Source organism: Labeo rohita, chromosome 2 (genome assembly GCF_022985175.1).
Source record: "Labeo rohita strain BAU-BD-2019 chromosome 2, IGBB_LRoh.1.0, whole genome shotgun sequence".
In the NCBI taxonomy this organism is placed as follows: domain Eukaryota; kingdom Metazoa; phylum Chordata; class Actinopteri; order Cypriniformes; family Cyprinidae; genus Labeo; species Labeo rohita.
Window position 1 is genome coordinate 35,101,565 of NC_066870.1, and position 16,372 is coordinate 35,117,936.

Below are 16,372 nucleotides of genomic sequence, written 5' to 3' on the forward strand. Positions count from 1 at the left end.
CGAAGACCAGGATGGCCGAGTGGTTAAGGCGTTGGACTTAAGATCCAATGGACAAATGTCCTCGTGGGTTCGAACCCCACTCCTGGTAGAAGCTAAACTTTAGGAAATCCGAAAGAAATACAGGAGTATGCATGTGTGCATTATAACTTTAAATGCATGATAACGATAAATATATAATGCAGAGTTTCAGTGTCGTCCTTAAATAACACCTATCGGTAGTTGTAAGTCGTACTTTATTTATTTATTAATATAAGTGACAGAGACAGAAAATATAATAATAAGCATAATAAAATAAAAAGGTCAGAATTTTAGTAGAAAAGTTTCTATTTTTAGTTTTTGTTTGATATAATAGCTTGATATAATAGAGTACGTATTAATCGTATTAATGTGCAGCTGTTCGGACGGAATGTGTCGTTGCAACGTAACTGAATGTACCATCTCTGTTCCGGGGGTGACGTTCATAAAATCCTTGTACATTTTTCTAGTATGTACAATTTTTACATATTGTATAACATTAAAATCAACTCTTTATTATGTTTTACGTATATTATAATGCTAAAATCGTATGGCATGTATTGTATCGTACCATATGAACAATGACATTTAACGGAAAACCCCTCTGTCAGCTATAAGTGCGTGCGACCCGGTTTCCTCAGTCTCTTTCTGTAATAGAGAGTCCGGTGGAGAAGTTCAACTCGAACCGCTTGTCACTTATCAAACTCTTCGAAAGTAAGTAAAACTTTAGTTTTCACTAACACGATAGTGGTGAACATATTTTACTTATATCGTGTTACAACTGAAGTGTTCCGCTGCGCGTGTCGCGCCACGTGGCTGCGTGTGAAACACATTTGAGTTTAATCCGCTGCAGAATTTAAACCTTGAACTTGATCAGGCTCCAAACACATCATTACATACTCATACAGTTTATTAGATGTGAATTAAAACTCACGTTTCACGAGTTTCGTGAGTTTATAAAACTTTCATGAAGCATGTGGAGTTGACAGTGACAGCACACATGAAGTTTCAGTGTTGTAGTTTGTGTTTCATGTGTTCATAAACAGGGTTGGTCACATGAAGCATCTGTAACGGATCTGTATTTGTCACCTAATCCTGACCTACAGGTCTCTGCTGGTTAAATCCGGGCTAGACGTGTTACTAAGGTTTATTTGCTTTTCATGTCCTACAAGCCAGGTCAGCCTCAGTGACTCCCCCTTTGAAATTTGCACATATAAAAAGTGCATCTATTTCACTTGGTGATATGCATTTCACCACATTTTAAAAACCAAACTACATTTAATGGCATTTTAAGAATGTGCAATACAAATTAATAGTATTTTGTTTACACTCTTTGCATTAAAAAAGACCTCTTAATAGGGGATGGCAAACAATAAAAGTTTATTTAATTTGTTTTAAACACATTATGTCATATCAAATGTGTTTTTTCTGGAGACATTTTTGTCTCCAGCACTGGACAATGAACTAAATACACAAACTTTTCATGAAAACTGATTATTGACTAATTATTTTGACTTAATGGAAATTATGCTGTTTTTATTCAACACTCTATGAGCCGGATTTACTAAAAGTTTAAGCCAGTGCAATCCTTCTTTTAATAATAAAAAAAAAAAAAAAAAAAAAACTGTAAGGATTTGCTAAATACACATAGTGATAAATTAGTTATTTTTGCAGCTGAACGTATTGCATATGCATTTGTAGGAGTTTCCTTTTCAGATGCAATATTTCACTATTTACTAACAGTAAATTTATGTGAATATCAACCCAGAAAATAATGCCTACACCCATTTTGCACCTGACATGGCTGTGATAGTTGCAATTTGCGCTGCTCTTGGTTGTTTGCTTTGGTCGTTGCTTTTTTTTAATTTGCACATTGTCAGTAGATGACATGCGAAAATTTCCCAATAGTGCTTTTATAGGATTGTGATTTCGTGCTTATTTGCCCTGTTAGTCAGTCTGGCCCTGTGTGTCTTTTGTGGGCCGTTGGTGTCAGACAAGTTAGTACTTGGTGCTCATTTCACAGCACTCCTAATAGTTGAATGCTCATTGTTAAAGGGAAGGTGAAAAGCCCTGTCATCGCTTGTTTTCTCTGAACACCTCAGCAGGTGAGTTTAGAAGTGCACCGCATGGTGTGTTTGTGAACGGTGTGATGGATTCTTAGACTAAAAAATAGTGGTGGTTTAGAAGTTTTGGATTTAGTTTGAATTTAAACTGTGGCATGACTTCGCTCCATTTTCACTGTTATTTTCTTGTATGGTAGAAACTGATTTTTGCATGTTGCACATGCAATATTTAGGCTTCAAGTTGAAAATAAGCCAGAATATATATATTTTTAAATATATTAAGGCGTTGGCAACAATTTTATGTGACTTTTTGGATATGGGCAAAAAGCAAACTTTTGTTTATTCTGTTTTGGTCAACTTGCATGGCTGGATATTTCTTTGTGAAATTGAAATATGTCAAATGTCACCCTGGACCACAAAACCAGTCATACGGGTCAATCATCTGAAAGCTGAATAAATAAGCTTTCCATTGTTAGGATAGGACAATATTTGGCTGAGATACAACTATTTGAAAATCTGAAACCTGAGGGTGCAAAAAAAAAGTTGTCCAAATGAAGTTCTTAGCAATAATATTATTAATCAAAAATTAATATATTTACGGTAGGAAATTTTCAGAATGTCTTTATGAAAGATGATCTTTACTTAATAATGATTTTTGGCATAAAAGAAAAATCTATAATTTTCACCCATACATTGTATTGTTGATGACTTATGACTGGTTTTGTGCTCCAGGCTCACAAATAACAAAAATTCAAATTTTAAAATAAATCCCAACTCAGGTAAATAAATAATACAAATTAAAGAAATCTCTTCGTATAAACAAGGTATGGTTTTTTTTAGGGATGCACAATATTGTTTTTTTGCCGATATTATTTCCTTTTGTTTGGAAACGGCACAAAGTCTCTCCTGTGCAGAAATTATAAGCAAAATATTTTTTAATTTTGGTTAGTTTTTAACAAGAACTTATTTGTTAGAATAATAAACAATAACAATACTGAAGTTCTTTTATAATGACAGTACATTGAAGCTTTGAAAATTACTATAAACAAACTATATGTCAATTGCTGCATTTTTGTTTTTTTATCAGAAAGATGCAGTGGTAACCTTAACATTTTATTTTAAGATTTAACATTTGTAGATGGTCTAAAGCAAAAGTTGTCCATTCTGAAAATCTATTAGAGCTCATAATTTGTTTTAAAAAATGTAACATATTACACCATTAATGAATAAATCAATATATATGTAATAATTTAATTTCATGTTTGTGATCTATATTTTTTTCTTTAAGCTGTATCGTCTGACCATTAAATCAAAACATACTCATGATTTTATGACATTCAATTACTCATGCTTTATTTAATCAGAATTACAGAATCAGTTTTTTCATATTGGGCCAGTGGCGATATTTACATTTAAAGCCATTATCGGGCAGATTCCAATATCGGTCCGATAATATCATGCATCCCTAATAATTTTGAAATTTGAAGCAAAAACAGAACAGTCTAACTTGAGCTTTGTGAAACTATATTACATAAAACATCTGCACAAAACAAAATCAGCAGATGGGCTGAATGAGATCGCAAATTCACTCTCTGGCAGCAGGTGGCGCCTATGGAGCAGCAGCAATACAGTGGTTTCTTGGTTAGCGCTAATATGCATTATACAGAGAAGAAAATACCACCTAAACATTTTAAGGAGAAAGTCAGTTCCCCTTAGAGATACATTCATATAAACCCCCACTCCCAGTTGTATCTGGATTTGTTTAACACCTCAACCGAATCGTGAATCGTCACATTTTCATTGATTTTCAACCAGCTCGACGACCAGACTGCATATACAAAATCTCAGGCAAAATTAAAATAAACTCACACTAAATTCAAAATTTCCAGTAGTTTTATTGGTTCCCTTGATGAATCCCTATGGGAACGTTTCCCTCGTGAACTCTTCGTCTTCTGCAAGGCTTCTGGATGCGCATGGTTGTTCCACCTCTGCCCTCGTTTAGTATGTGTAAGATCAGCTCAGACTAATTCTTCAGCATCTGCCTATTTTTTTGTTTTTCCTTATATGCTGTAAATGAGCTAGAGGATGGAGAACCAGCGTGGGTCTCGAGCCAAAGAAGAAACTAAACACGAACAGACAAGGAATCTGCCGAATTCAAACGACGGAAAGAGAAAACGCACTCGCTCCTCCCGATCTGAAAATCAAGGTTCAGAAGAGGAAGCTCGTTTGCATCAGGATCCAACCTCTCAGGCCGTTAGAGGAGAGAAGGTTTGGTTCAACCGCAACATATATGAGCAGGCCGACGACGCTTATCAGTCGTTGTTGAGCGCAGGGACCAGTAGCACACCTCCGATTTCGTCCTCCCCAAAAGATCGGATTCCCCGCACCCTGGTCTTCAGGTCTAAACGCAACGGTGCGCAGCAACCGCAAGAAGAGGATAACCAAACATACACCCGTTCTTACGCAGCACGTCAACTGCAGCGGGGTTCGACCCACCAGCGCTCCTCATCTGAACCCAAACGGCAGCTCCCCCCAAAAAGTAGCAGGAAGAGGGTCTTCTCTGAGACTGAACGCGCCCCTCAGAAAAGGGACAAGTATGGCTAGTTTAGGGGCATGGGACAATTGACTTTAAGGAACTGCCTTCTCATTTATTGAACGGTGTGTTTTTTGTGAGTTGTTTGTGGATTGTATTAAATATTTTTCACCTTTCAAGAGCCTCAACTTGGTCACCAATGGCTGTGAAAATGGTGTGAAACTAATCCGAAGGCTTTGGCACGCAAAACCCGTCCCATTGTCTGCAGCCCGTGTCAGCAAAAAATAAATAAAAGGAAGTTTTAGTGGTTGAATGGACTTTAACAATCAATCCAAATAACCGTTTTACAAAATCTATGTGAATGCAAGACCTGGACAACGCAAGAGTTTTTCCTGCATCATAAAGTTTGTGTTTTCTGTTTGCAAAAAACCTGAAAAACTGATTCTTTCTTTAACAGTAAAGGCCTGTTTATGGCAAGAATCAAATGCTTAGATCAGAACGAATAAGTAATGAAGGGTTTGTTCACAACAAGGGGTCTTTCACATGCTTGAAAACAAGATGCAATGCATCTCACAATAGATTTTACTCACTAATGCAAAAAATACTAGTCTTTTGATCATGCTAATTTCACTTGCTTTAAAGGAATAGTTTACCCAAAAATGAAAATTACGTCATTAATTATTCACCCTCATCTTGTTCCAAACCTGCAAGGCCTTTGTTCATCTTCAGAACACAAATAAAGATATTTTTAATGAAAACCGAGAGCTTTTTTATCCTGCATAGACAGCAACACAACTACCACATTCAAAGCCCAGGAAAGTAGTAAGGAGATTTTTAAACTAGTCCATGTGACATTGACAGTGGATAAACCATAATTTTATGAAGCTATAAGAATACTTTTTGTGCACAAAGAAAAGTAAAATAACGACCTTATTCAGTAATTTCTTCTTTGATGCAGGAGTAATTAATGACAGATTTTTTTTATTTTTGGTTGAACTGTCCCTTTAAGTAATGATTCAATGTATGAAAATGTACACTATATTGAAAAACAGATGTTTGTATAAACTGGTAATAGATTTGTTTCAATAAGTGTAGGTATATTGCAAGTAAATTTTGTCAGCATATATATTGTTCATGTAACTTTTTTCATCGCTTGTTTGCTTGTAATGACATCTATATGTGACCTTAGACCACAAAACCAGTCATAAGAGTCAATTTTGTTTTAAATTGAGATTTATACATCATCTGAAAGCTGAATAATGTATGGTTTGTTAGGATAGGACAGCATTTGAAAATCTGGAATCTGAGGGTGGAAAAAAATCAATATATTGAGAAAATCACGTTTAAAGTTCTTAGCAATGCATATTACTAATCAATAATGAAGTTTTGATATATTTACGGTAGGAAGTTTACAAAATATCTTCATGGAACATGATCTTTTTTACTTAACATCCTAATGATTTTTGGCATGACCCATATAATGTATTTTTGGCTATTGCTACAAATATACCCATGCTACTTATGACTGGTTTTGTGGTCCAGGGTCACATATGTTCATTGTTCTCAGGTTAGCTAGCTATAATTAAGTCAGCAGCAGTTAGTTAGTTTACACTTGTTCAGTAAGTTTTGTTTTTCCCATTTTATTCAAATTTTATTTTATTATTAAACAGCTTGTGCGACCCAGTGCATTAAAAATAGACAAGGCGGGCATCTTTGTGCAAACTGGGAACAGACTTCTTCAACTTTTGGAGATTCAGAGATGGTTATTTTAGAAAAAAACAAACTGAATTTGTTATTCAACATACAAACTAAAACTTTTAATTGTATTAACTCGCAAAAAATAAGCTTGAATGTGGAAAAATCTCTAATGATAATTTCTGTATTCAAATTATAATTGTTATAATTATTACTGATAGCCAGTTGATGCAATAATGTGTGGCAATATAGTGGAGGAAATTGTATGTATTTGTATATATATGGATGGTGCTTTGCTTGCTCGGCTTGATTTATATTTGCTTATGTTTAAGGTTGCACACTCACTCCTGATTGAAATGCATTAAAAATGAATGAAAGACTTGCATTTGAACTCTTATTTTTTGTACTTTGAGTCTTTCTAAAGCTCTGTGTTTTCTCTTTGACACACAAACATTTTTTTTTTTTTTTTATGTTCTTAGCATCACAATGAGTGGACTTCAGGGACTCGCCCAGGAAAACATCTGGTTTGACAAGTCCAGATACGATGAGGCCGAGAGGCGCTTCTATGAGGGCGTGAACGGCATCCCTCAAACATCTCAGGTACTGCCCCCTACAGACCCGGATGTTAAAGCAAAGCACAGTTTGAGGGTCTAAAACTTCCTAATGTGGGTTTTCACACAAACCGATAGTTGTCTTAATGAATGAAAGTGACAGAGTCACGAGGCACGAGTTCATATTTCCTCAGCTGTTGTACGTCCCTCTATCATCTGTTTTTCCAGGTGTCTGCTTTTTCATTTCGCTCACATGCTGAATAGTCTGCACTGACAACGCTTCTGTATGCACCTGTGTTTGTTTGTTTGCTTGCTTGCTTGCTTGCATGCTCACTCTCTGCCTCTTGCTGGTTTGTTTGACATGGGCCTTTTTACCCCGCTGTACCCTTCCAGGAGAGAGATGCTAGTGCCATCCTGCAGGACATTGCTAAAGCCCGACAGAATATCCAGCAATCCCTAGCCGGAGTGAGTACTGCCCCCAAAATATGAAAAAAAATCTATAATCTCAACTCATTTTTGGAGCATACTGAATTAGTACTTGTGAAGCGCATTTAACTAGAGTGATCGTCCTGCATGGGACCAGTTTGAAGGGCTGATTTACTTCATGAAGCTCTAACCAAGTTGGAGGTGAAATTAACAGGACAGTTTTTAGTTCAGCTGCTGATCACCCACAAGACTGAGGCTACAGTGCGAACACTCGCCCTCCAAAAATATCCCTGTGCTATTTTAGCATGTTTACAGAACACCCTCTGCAACCCTGGCAGGGAGACACAAAATCAGCTGTAGTTATGGATTAGTAAACTGTACATGGAGATTACTAACCCATGTACACAATTTATGAGCTGTAAAATGATTTGGAATGTTGGCTGATTTGGTGGATTAATTTATGTTTAGTTTTGAATTTAAATGTAAACCTGAAATTATTGAAACTATTTAAAATTTTTCTAAAATACTAAAAAAAGAGCTAAAACATCTTCACTGATTTTAAAGATTGATCCCTTTGAAGCTTCAAAGAAAAGGAGTTGTACAAGCAAATGTGACCCTGGACCAAAAAACCAGTCATAATTAATTTTTTTTTGAAATTGAGGTTTATACATCATCTGAAAGCTAAATAAGTACACATTTTGTTGATGTATGGTTTGTACATAAATAGTTGTATATTTGGCCGAGATACAACTATTTGAAAATCTGGAATCTGAGGGTGCAAAAAAAAAACTAATTGAGAAAATCACTTTTAAATTTGTCCAGATGATGTTCTTAGCAATGCATATTAATAAACAAAAATTAAATTTTGATATATTTACAGTAGAAATGTACAAAATATCTTCATGGAACATGATCTTTAATATCCCAATGATTTTTGGCATTAAAGAAAAATCAATCATTTTGACCAATGCAATGTATTTTTAGCTACTGCTACATTAATACTTAAGGTTTTGTGGTCCAGGGTCACAAATACTTTTTCAGTCTTTCTACTTTAAAATTTCAGGTTTAATTCAGTGTGTTACTTGCAATTTCTGTGTAAGTGACTCATACATCAGTAAGTAAATTCTACACCTTTTTTTTTGGTGTACAAACACAAACTGTAATTTCTAACCACTAATTATTTATTAATTTGTTTGGTTGTGATGTTCCCCCAAATGTATGCTATTGGTTGAGTTGATTATGCTATGTTGGGCCACTCAAGCAAACAAAAAATATTTTGTTGTTGTGCATTTATCACATATTATATATGTCAATGCTGATAATTTGCAAATATTGACCAATTGATTGCTCAATATATTGATGTTGCTGGTCAATCAGTGTCAGTTAAGACTGGGCGATTAAAAATGAATTGCTTAAAAATATGAAATGTAAAAAAAAGTGCAGTCTTCCTAAAAAGATTGTCTTTCAGCATCATCACAATATACACTATATTCTCTGATTTTATATTATCAGCAAAGAAATTGTGATTAAAATGTACCGCCTTGCTGTATGTTGAAAACAAATTGGTATTTGTTTTTTTTTTCATAAAAACACCTAGATGATTAAAATCCAATTCTCAGATACTTATAAAAGTTTGCATTATGCTGGATGTGAATAGTTTTGAATGGACCTTCACATTTGAGAATAGAATTATTAAATTTATTGAATTTGCTCTTTTTTTTTTTGACCATTTCGGACTGAATAGAACTTCTGATGTGCTGCACTCTTTTTGCACAATTTGGTTTTATTTTTGAAGGTTTATCCAATTGGCATGACAATTTTAAGTACATTTCTAAAACGACATGCACAGATTTCTTAAAAGGCTCCATAAATTTCCCAAAACAGACAGCAGCTCCCACAGTCTTTTTTTTCCACAGATGCTGCACTATTTGGTTCTTCTGTCAGCAGTTACTTGACACCTCCCTTATCGTTAAATCATATGCTTACTGGACACTTCAGAAAACTCCACAAATGTATTGACCAAAAATCAGTTCACCTCAAATATTTGACATAATCCACTGTGTGCACCTACAAGCAATTAGCTGTAGCAGACGGTCTTGTTGTGCAAGTAGGTCTAGCTCCATCTCCTTCCCAGCATGACGTCTTTGTTTATGTGCCTGTGCATTTTGCAATGCATGTGCTGTGCTCTGTTGTTCTCAGTCTTGTTCATCTGTCATCATTAATATTGTAAGAGGAAGCAGGTTGCTGTGCAGTTGCCTGAGGATGTTAGTGTGTGTTTGTGGTTTGTGCTTTTATGACATATTCTGCATTCAAGCAAGCAGAGCTCAACGACCACACCGCAAACAAGTGCTTGCTTAGATTTATTTGCATTTTGAGAAACTCTAGAGACATCTTTTATCTTCAGGCCATTCAAGATGTAGATTAGTTTGTTTCTACATCAGAACAGATTTGGAGAAATTTAGCATTACATCACTTACTCACAAATGGATCCTGTGGAGTAAATGGGTGCTGTCAGAATGAGGGTCTAAACAGCTGATAAAAACATCACAATAATACACAAGTAATCCACACCACTCCAGTCCATCAGTTAACATCTTATGAATGTCTTATGAAACAAAAAGCTGCATGTTTTTAAGAAACAAATCCAACATTAAGACATTTTAAACTTCAGATTTGGTGCTTCAGGCTAAAATATGAGTCATCAATCCATAATATTGCTTCCTCCAGTGAAAAAGTTGTCTTGTCTGAATCAGGAGAGAAATATGCACAAATCAAGCACTGTTTACAAGCCAAAACAGTCCAAAATGGTTCTAAACAACTATGCGGGACAATAGGAGATTAACATTATCGTTGGAGGAAGCGTTATGTATTATAGACTATAAACTGGTGGATTTGTTTCTTACAAACACGCAGCTTTTTGCTTCATTAGATGTTATTAATGGACTGGAGTGGTGTGGATTACTTGTGGAGTATTGCGATGGTTGTTATCAGCTGTTTGGACATTCTGACGGCACCCATTCACTGCAGAGGATCCATTGGTGAGCAAGTTAGGGCCCTATAAAATCTGTTTTATTTTTTCCCAAATTCTGTTTTAATTTTTCTGGATTCCGTTTTTTCCATTTAAATTTTTTTCTTAAATTTTATTAATCAAAAAGCATGTCTAATCAATTAAAATCATAAAACTTCACACACAATTTCACATTAATTTAATAAAGGTTTAACAAAAATGACATGTTTAGGGTCCTATGAAATGTTTTATTTTTTTGACACCATGTTTTATTGTTATCAAGTTCTGTGTTTTAGCATGTCTTATTTGAATGCATAATTAATTTATTCAGATTTATTCTTAAAATATCCTTATGAATTATTATTATTTTTTTTTTTTACTCTCAGAACATCTGTGTTGTGTATTTAAAATGTTCTGGTTATCAAATGAAGGCATAAAACATAAATTTCAATTATCTTTTATTTATTGAAAATTAAGCAGACGTTATTTTTGGCAAACAAAGGGGAATTTATCATTAAAATTAAAACATGGAAGAAGTGTTGTGTGATTTTTATACCCAAAAAATAAGGTTAATGTCTTCAAGTTAAACCAGACTTTTATTTTGATGGGTTGCCGTGTCTACCTTTACATACCCTAAAAAATAATGTTTGTTTCATTTTAGTAGTAGTAATACATTTCTGGCACAGTGTCTTCAAGTTAAACCAGACTTTTATTTTGACGGGTTGCCGTGTCAGCCTTTACATTTCTGTGTGTGTATGATATGACGCTAGTTTTCCTAAAATATAACGGTCAAATGCTGAAATCACCACGAGCGTCACGTGTGCTTCAGTGTGTGTAGTAAACTAAACAAAACCGCTCGTCTGCTCCATTCATTAAAACAGAGACACGCAGAACATGCAGGATTCACATTTAAATGGTATTTTTGCTGTGTAATATTTAGAGATACTAGTCCATATTGCAGTTTGATTTAAGCGTAATGACCTACTTTTGATAAATTCATTCAAACTTTGACAAATTCCGTGACATTCTGCATTATTTATTTACATTTTTATGACTGGATTCCGTGATTCCATCTGCGTTTTCCGCATTGCGGAAATCATAGGGCTCTAGCAAGTGATTGAATGCTACATTTCTTCAAATCTGTTCAGGTGAATAAACAAACTCCTCTACATCTTGCATGACTTGAGGATGAGTATATTTTAAGCAAATTGTAATTTTTGGGTTATGCACGGTTGCACAAATTTGTTTTAGCAACATGAAAGTCATTGAAGGACAGATTTAAAGTGAAGCAAAAAGCTGAGGGCCAATGAAAAACATTTAATGCATGCATGCATCTCTTCTCTGAACGCTTTCTTTCTTTGAATTTTAATGGAGCGAATCTCTGTTGCTGTCATATCAGTTTACCTGTCTCTTTCTCTGATTTGTTTTCTGGCTGTGGTGGTTAAATGTGAATCTCTCAGGTGAAGACCGCCCTACAGGGTAGTAAAGGGCACGCTCGTGCTCAAAAACCACGGGAGAGGAAGACCGTAAGTGCTGTGCTGCGGTTCAGCTTGCATCTGTGTGAAAAGCATGTGAATAGAGCCTGGAGCAGCGTGAATCATACACGCATTTCTGTTTGATACTTTCAAAACGGCCTGTTTTCCGTGTGACTGGTGTTTTTAAGGACACGGATATTATGCATGAGTTTTCATGCAGTGGTTTAAAGCTTTATCCTTCACCAAAGTAAACTGCATGCAAAGAGGAAAAATAAATGTTATTCCAGTGTTTCAAACAATATCATGCTGTAAATGCATTCACGTGATTTCCTGTGGTTTTTAAATGAGGTTGACGAACCTTTTGTTTGGCATGTCTGCAGTCGCAGCCCTGCATGGTTTGTTTTTTACGGTCAGATCTTTATGAGATGTAATTCACTAAGATTCAGTTCTCCTCCATCTGATTTGCAGAGTCAGAATGCCAGTAAGTCTGAGGATCAGAGTGAGCTGGTCTCTCGTCTGAAGAGTCTGGAGCTGGACAACAAGAATCTGCACAAAGGTACGTAAGAGAAGAGACAGACATGATGGCTGTTTTACAATCAAATGAGTTGCCTATCTAGACAGCAAGGCTCGATTGGTGTTGACAGTTGAATGCAATATTGGCCACAATGAATGATGGCGATCCAATGTGGCTTATACAAATGAGGTGAACTTTATGCAAATGAGGACTGATCTAGCAACTGCCAATCAGAGAGAAGACATTGAAACTCATATGAGAAGTTAACATAAGTGTAAGATTTCAATGGCAACAGTTTGTGAAACATTTCAACATCATGATAGACCATAATATGTGCGTTGTGTTTTAGTGGCATTAACATTCTTACTTCTAATGTTCCGTTTGTGATCAGATTTTCAGAAGTTGTGTGAGGTTTCCTTAGAAAATTTTAGGAAATAAGTATACTTGCCTCTAGTTATGCTCTGCTCAGCTCTACAATATTTTGTCCGCAAGAAAACTTGTAGATAATGTAGAAGAAATTGCTGTTTTTTTTTTTTTTTTTTTTTTTTTTTTTACAGTTTTTTTTTTTTTTTTTTTTTTTTTTTTTTTATGCTATTTTTATTTTGGTTATACCATTTCATTTTATTTTATGCCTTTTGTTTTGTATTTATTTAATGCCAGTTTACTGCTTAAGCCATTTTATGTTATACCATTTTAATTTGTCATTTTATGTTTGCAATTTTATTAAAAAAATATATATATTTTATGCCATTGTTTTTTTTTTTTTTATGCCATTTTTATTTTATGCCATTTTATTTAATTTAAGGCATTTTTTTAAAAAACATTTTACATTTTATTTCATGCCATTTAAAAAAAATAAAAAATAAAATAAAAATAATGCCATTTTTATATTTTTATGCCATTTTGTGCCTTTTTTTTGTTTTATTTATTTTTATGCCCTTTTATATTTTTATAGCATTTTATTTTATGACATTTTATTATGGCATTTTATGCCTATTTTATTTTATGTAATTTTAATTTTATTTGTGCCATTTTATTTTTTTTATGCCATTTTATTTATTTTATTTTATGGCTTTTATTTACATTTTATTTTATGCCATTTTGTATATATTTTTTTATACTATTTTATTTTATGCCTTTTGTTTTGTTTTATTTTTTTATGCTGTTTTATATTTTTCTACCTTTTTTTTGCCTATTTTATTTTGTCATTTTATGCCATTTGATTTGTTTTTGTTTTTTTTAATTCAATTTTATTTTATTTTATGCAATTATTGTATTTATGCCGTTTTACTTTATTTTATGGCTTTTTTACATTTTATTTGATGCCATTTTATATCTATTTTTATACCATTTTATTTTATTTTATGCCATTTTAATTTATTTTCTGCTATTATATTTTATTTTGGCATTTTTATTTTATGTTATGCTATTTTTCATTTTCATTGTGTTTAACTTGTTCTAAAATAATTAAAACCAAAAATAAAACTAATAAAAACTAAGTAGACCAATACACTAAGAAGACACTGTGCCATTTTTATTAGGGTTTTTTATTATTAAATTAATGCAGCACAGAAGGGTTTGTGGTTGATGACTCAGAGAATGACTGAGTTTTGGCTGAATATCTAGTTTGTGTAGCTGCTCGTGATCAGTGTGAGATTAATAAAGCTGTTGCTTTACCAGTGGTGGATGATCTGAGATCCATGCTGTCTAAACTGGAATCCAGAATGGCTGTGCTGGAGAAGAGCCAGACACCGGCTGCAAAGACTGTTACTGTCACAAAGGTAGATGTGAGATCTTGATATCTATATAAGTCTGTTATCATGAGGCCGCCTTTGTGTATTAAACAAATTCAGCCATCATTCATAACCTGGGTATTGTTTTATTATCTGAAGGCTGCTCCTGTCCAGAAACCCAAGGTTGAGGAACATAACGGTGCTGACGACGACGACGACGACGACATTGACCTCTTTGGCAGTGATGAGGAAGATGAGGAGGCAGAGCGTATCAAAGAAGAGAGGGTGAAGGAATATGCCCAGAGGAAAGCCAAAAAACCAGCCCTCATTGCCAAATCCTCCATCCTGCTGGACGTCAAACCCGTAAGATGCCTTCAGCACTCACAAACTTGAAAATGTCAAGTAATTCCTCAGCTTCAAATATTATTTTTCATTGATCAGTGGGACGACGAGACTGACATGTCCAAGCTGGAGGAGTGCGTGCGCTCAGTACAGATGGACGGCCTCCTGTGGGGAGCTTCTAAGCTGGTTCCTGTCGGCTACGGCATCAAAAAGCTGCAGATCAACTGCGTGGTAGAAGACGATAAAGTGGGAACAGACCTTCTGGAAGAAGAGATCACCAAATTTGAGGACTACGTAAGTGCACAATGTTTTTGGCTGAACCTGAGTCACGTTTCACCCCACATTGCTTCATATATTGATATTTTATAATAATGTGTACGTTGCGAAATGTGTTTTTATTTAATTATTCATTGCTTAACAGTAATTGTAATAAAATAATTTATGAAATTTTATGAGGAAAAATTAACTTTATAAAAATAAAGAAATAGCTTGAATTAAATGTTAAATGATCATGAAAAAAATATAAAAATTGCAATAAAAACAGAACACAGACATGGTCTCAAATATAGGCTTAGTTTATGCATTATATATGGTACATTTAAAAGCAAAAACTGTTTTTTAATAGTTATTGTGTACATTTTGGTAAAACGCATTATAAAATTAGAAAAAAATAATAAATTAGAGATAATTGTTGTAGAGAGAGATAATATTTGTAAAAGTTATTTTGTAGTTTATTATAGTTACTTTATATTGCAGTAAAATACTGATTTTATAATGATATATTAATACAACATTTTTATAAAAATAGAGGACAAATTATGAGGACAAATGAACCGTTGCCGTGAAAATAATGAAATAAAACGATTATATACATTTATTTTTTAAAACTATTATTTTTATATTGATTAGATTTAAAAGAAAAAAAATATAAAAGTGGTTTTATAGTTTTATTGTTATTTTATATTGCAGTAAGATATTGATTTTTATAATAATTTATTAATACATTTTTATAAAATTGGACAAATTGAGTTCAAATGAACAGTTGCCATGAAATGATGAAATAAAATAATCTAAATTTATATTAAATGACACTATGTAATAAAATAATAATAAAAAAATGTTTTATAGTTTATTATAGCTATTTTATGTAGCTGTACAATACAGATTTGATAATGATGTATTAATACATTTTTATAAAACAACAAATTATGAGGACAAATGAACAGTTGCTGTGAAAATAATGAAATGTATATAAATTTATATTAAATTGCATTATATTAATTAGATAAGAAATTTATTTTATAGTTTATTATAGTTACTTTATGTGTGGTAAAATACTGATTTTTATAATGTTGAATTAATACATTTTTATAAAAATACATTTTTATAAAATATTATATTATAGGGACAACTGAACAGTTACCATGAAAAAAAATAAAACAATTATATAAATTTATATGAAATTATATATAAATAAGATTTTTAAAAATATTTATAAAAATAAATTATTTTATAGTTTATTAATATTTGCAATTGTATGCATTTATTTGTTGCATTATAGTACTATAATAAAAGTAATAAAATCATTAGGGACAGATTGTGAGGAAAAAAATTATTTAATTGTCTTGAAAATAATGTAAATATTAAATTAGATCAATTAGAATGTAAAAAGTTCATATAATTTATCTGTCTAATCAAATTTATTATGGTTGTGTTAAATATGAATGGACGTGTTCTTGACCTTTTTTTTTTTTCACACTTTGATTATAAACTGTTAGGACAAATATCCATGTTTTTATTGACCAATACTACATTTTTTCCTCTATGTTGTAGGTCCAGAGTGTCGACATTGCTGCCTTCAACAAGATCTGAGCCTCTCGCCTCAAAGAAACCACCTCACACTGGGTTACTGCTGCTTTTATATCTCACGGTTACATTAAACTGTTCAGCCACGTAAACCAACTCACTGCATTGACTGTCTTTATTTGTACGAGATTTATACATGTCCTGGTTTACAT

At 33.4% G+C, this 16,372-nt stretch overlaps 1 protein-coding gene and 1 non-coding gene across 8 annotated transcripts; both read left to right on the forward strand.

Annotated features, from left to right (window-relative positions):
- The first annotated feature begins 5 nt into the window (after positions 1–5).
- trnal-uaa (transfer RNA leucine (anticodon UAA)) lies at positions 6–88 on the forward strand. The gene has a single exon. It is a non-coding gene; the product is annotated as a tRNA-Leu (tRNA).
- A 539-nt stretch (positions 89–627) lies between these two features.
- On the forward strand, positions 628–16,316 carry eef1da (eukaryotic translation elongation factor 1 delta a (guanine nucleotide exchange protein)). 7 transcript variants are annotated; one of them, XM_051127730.1, is made up of 10 exons: positions 636–729; positions 2,071–2,120; positions 6,786–6,906; positions 7,251–7,322; positions 11,751–11,816; positions 12,234–12,321; positions 13,960–14,060; positions 14,172–14,375; positions 14,454–14,648; positions 16,188–16,316. In XM_051127730.1, the coding sequence occupies exons 3-10, from the start codon at positions 6,793–6,795 to the stop codon at positions 16,224–16,226; spliced, it is 879 nt and encodes a 292-aa protein (XP_050983687.1). In that variant the 5' UTR covers positions 636–729; positions 2,071–2,120; positions 6,786–6,792; the 3' UTR covers positions 16,227–16,316. The 7 variants fall into 7 exon arrangements, with proteins under 7 accessions (XP_050983695.1, XP_050983687.1, XP_050983703.1 ...); XM_051127738.1 differs by lacking the exon at positions 2,071–2,120 and having other exon boundaries at positions 628–729; XM_051127746.1 differs by lacking the exon at positions 11,751–11,816 and having other exon boundaries at positions 637–729.
- The last annotated feature ends 56 nt before the right edge of the window (positions 16,317–16,372 follow it).

What these genes read in the sequence shown, in the direction of transcription:
- eef1da (XM_051127738.1), top strand. Translation starts at nt 6,793, where the DNA reads ATGAGTGGACTTCAGGGACTCGCCCAGGAAAACATCTGGTTTGACAAG. An exon ending in GCATCCCTCAAACATCTCAG is followed by an intron (nt 6,907 to 7,250) that starts GTACTGCCCCCT and finishes GTACCCTTCCAG; the next exon opens with GAGAGAGATGCTAGTGCCAT. An exon ending in CAACAAGAATCTGCACAAAG is followed by an intron (nt 12,322 to 13,959) that starts GTACGTAAGAGA and finishes TTGCTTTACCAG; the next exon opens with TGGTGGATGATCTGAGATCC.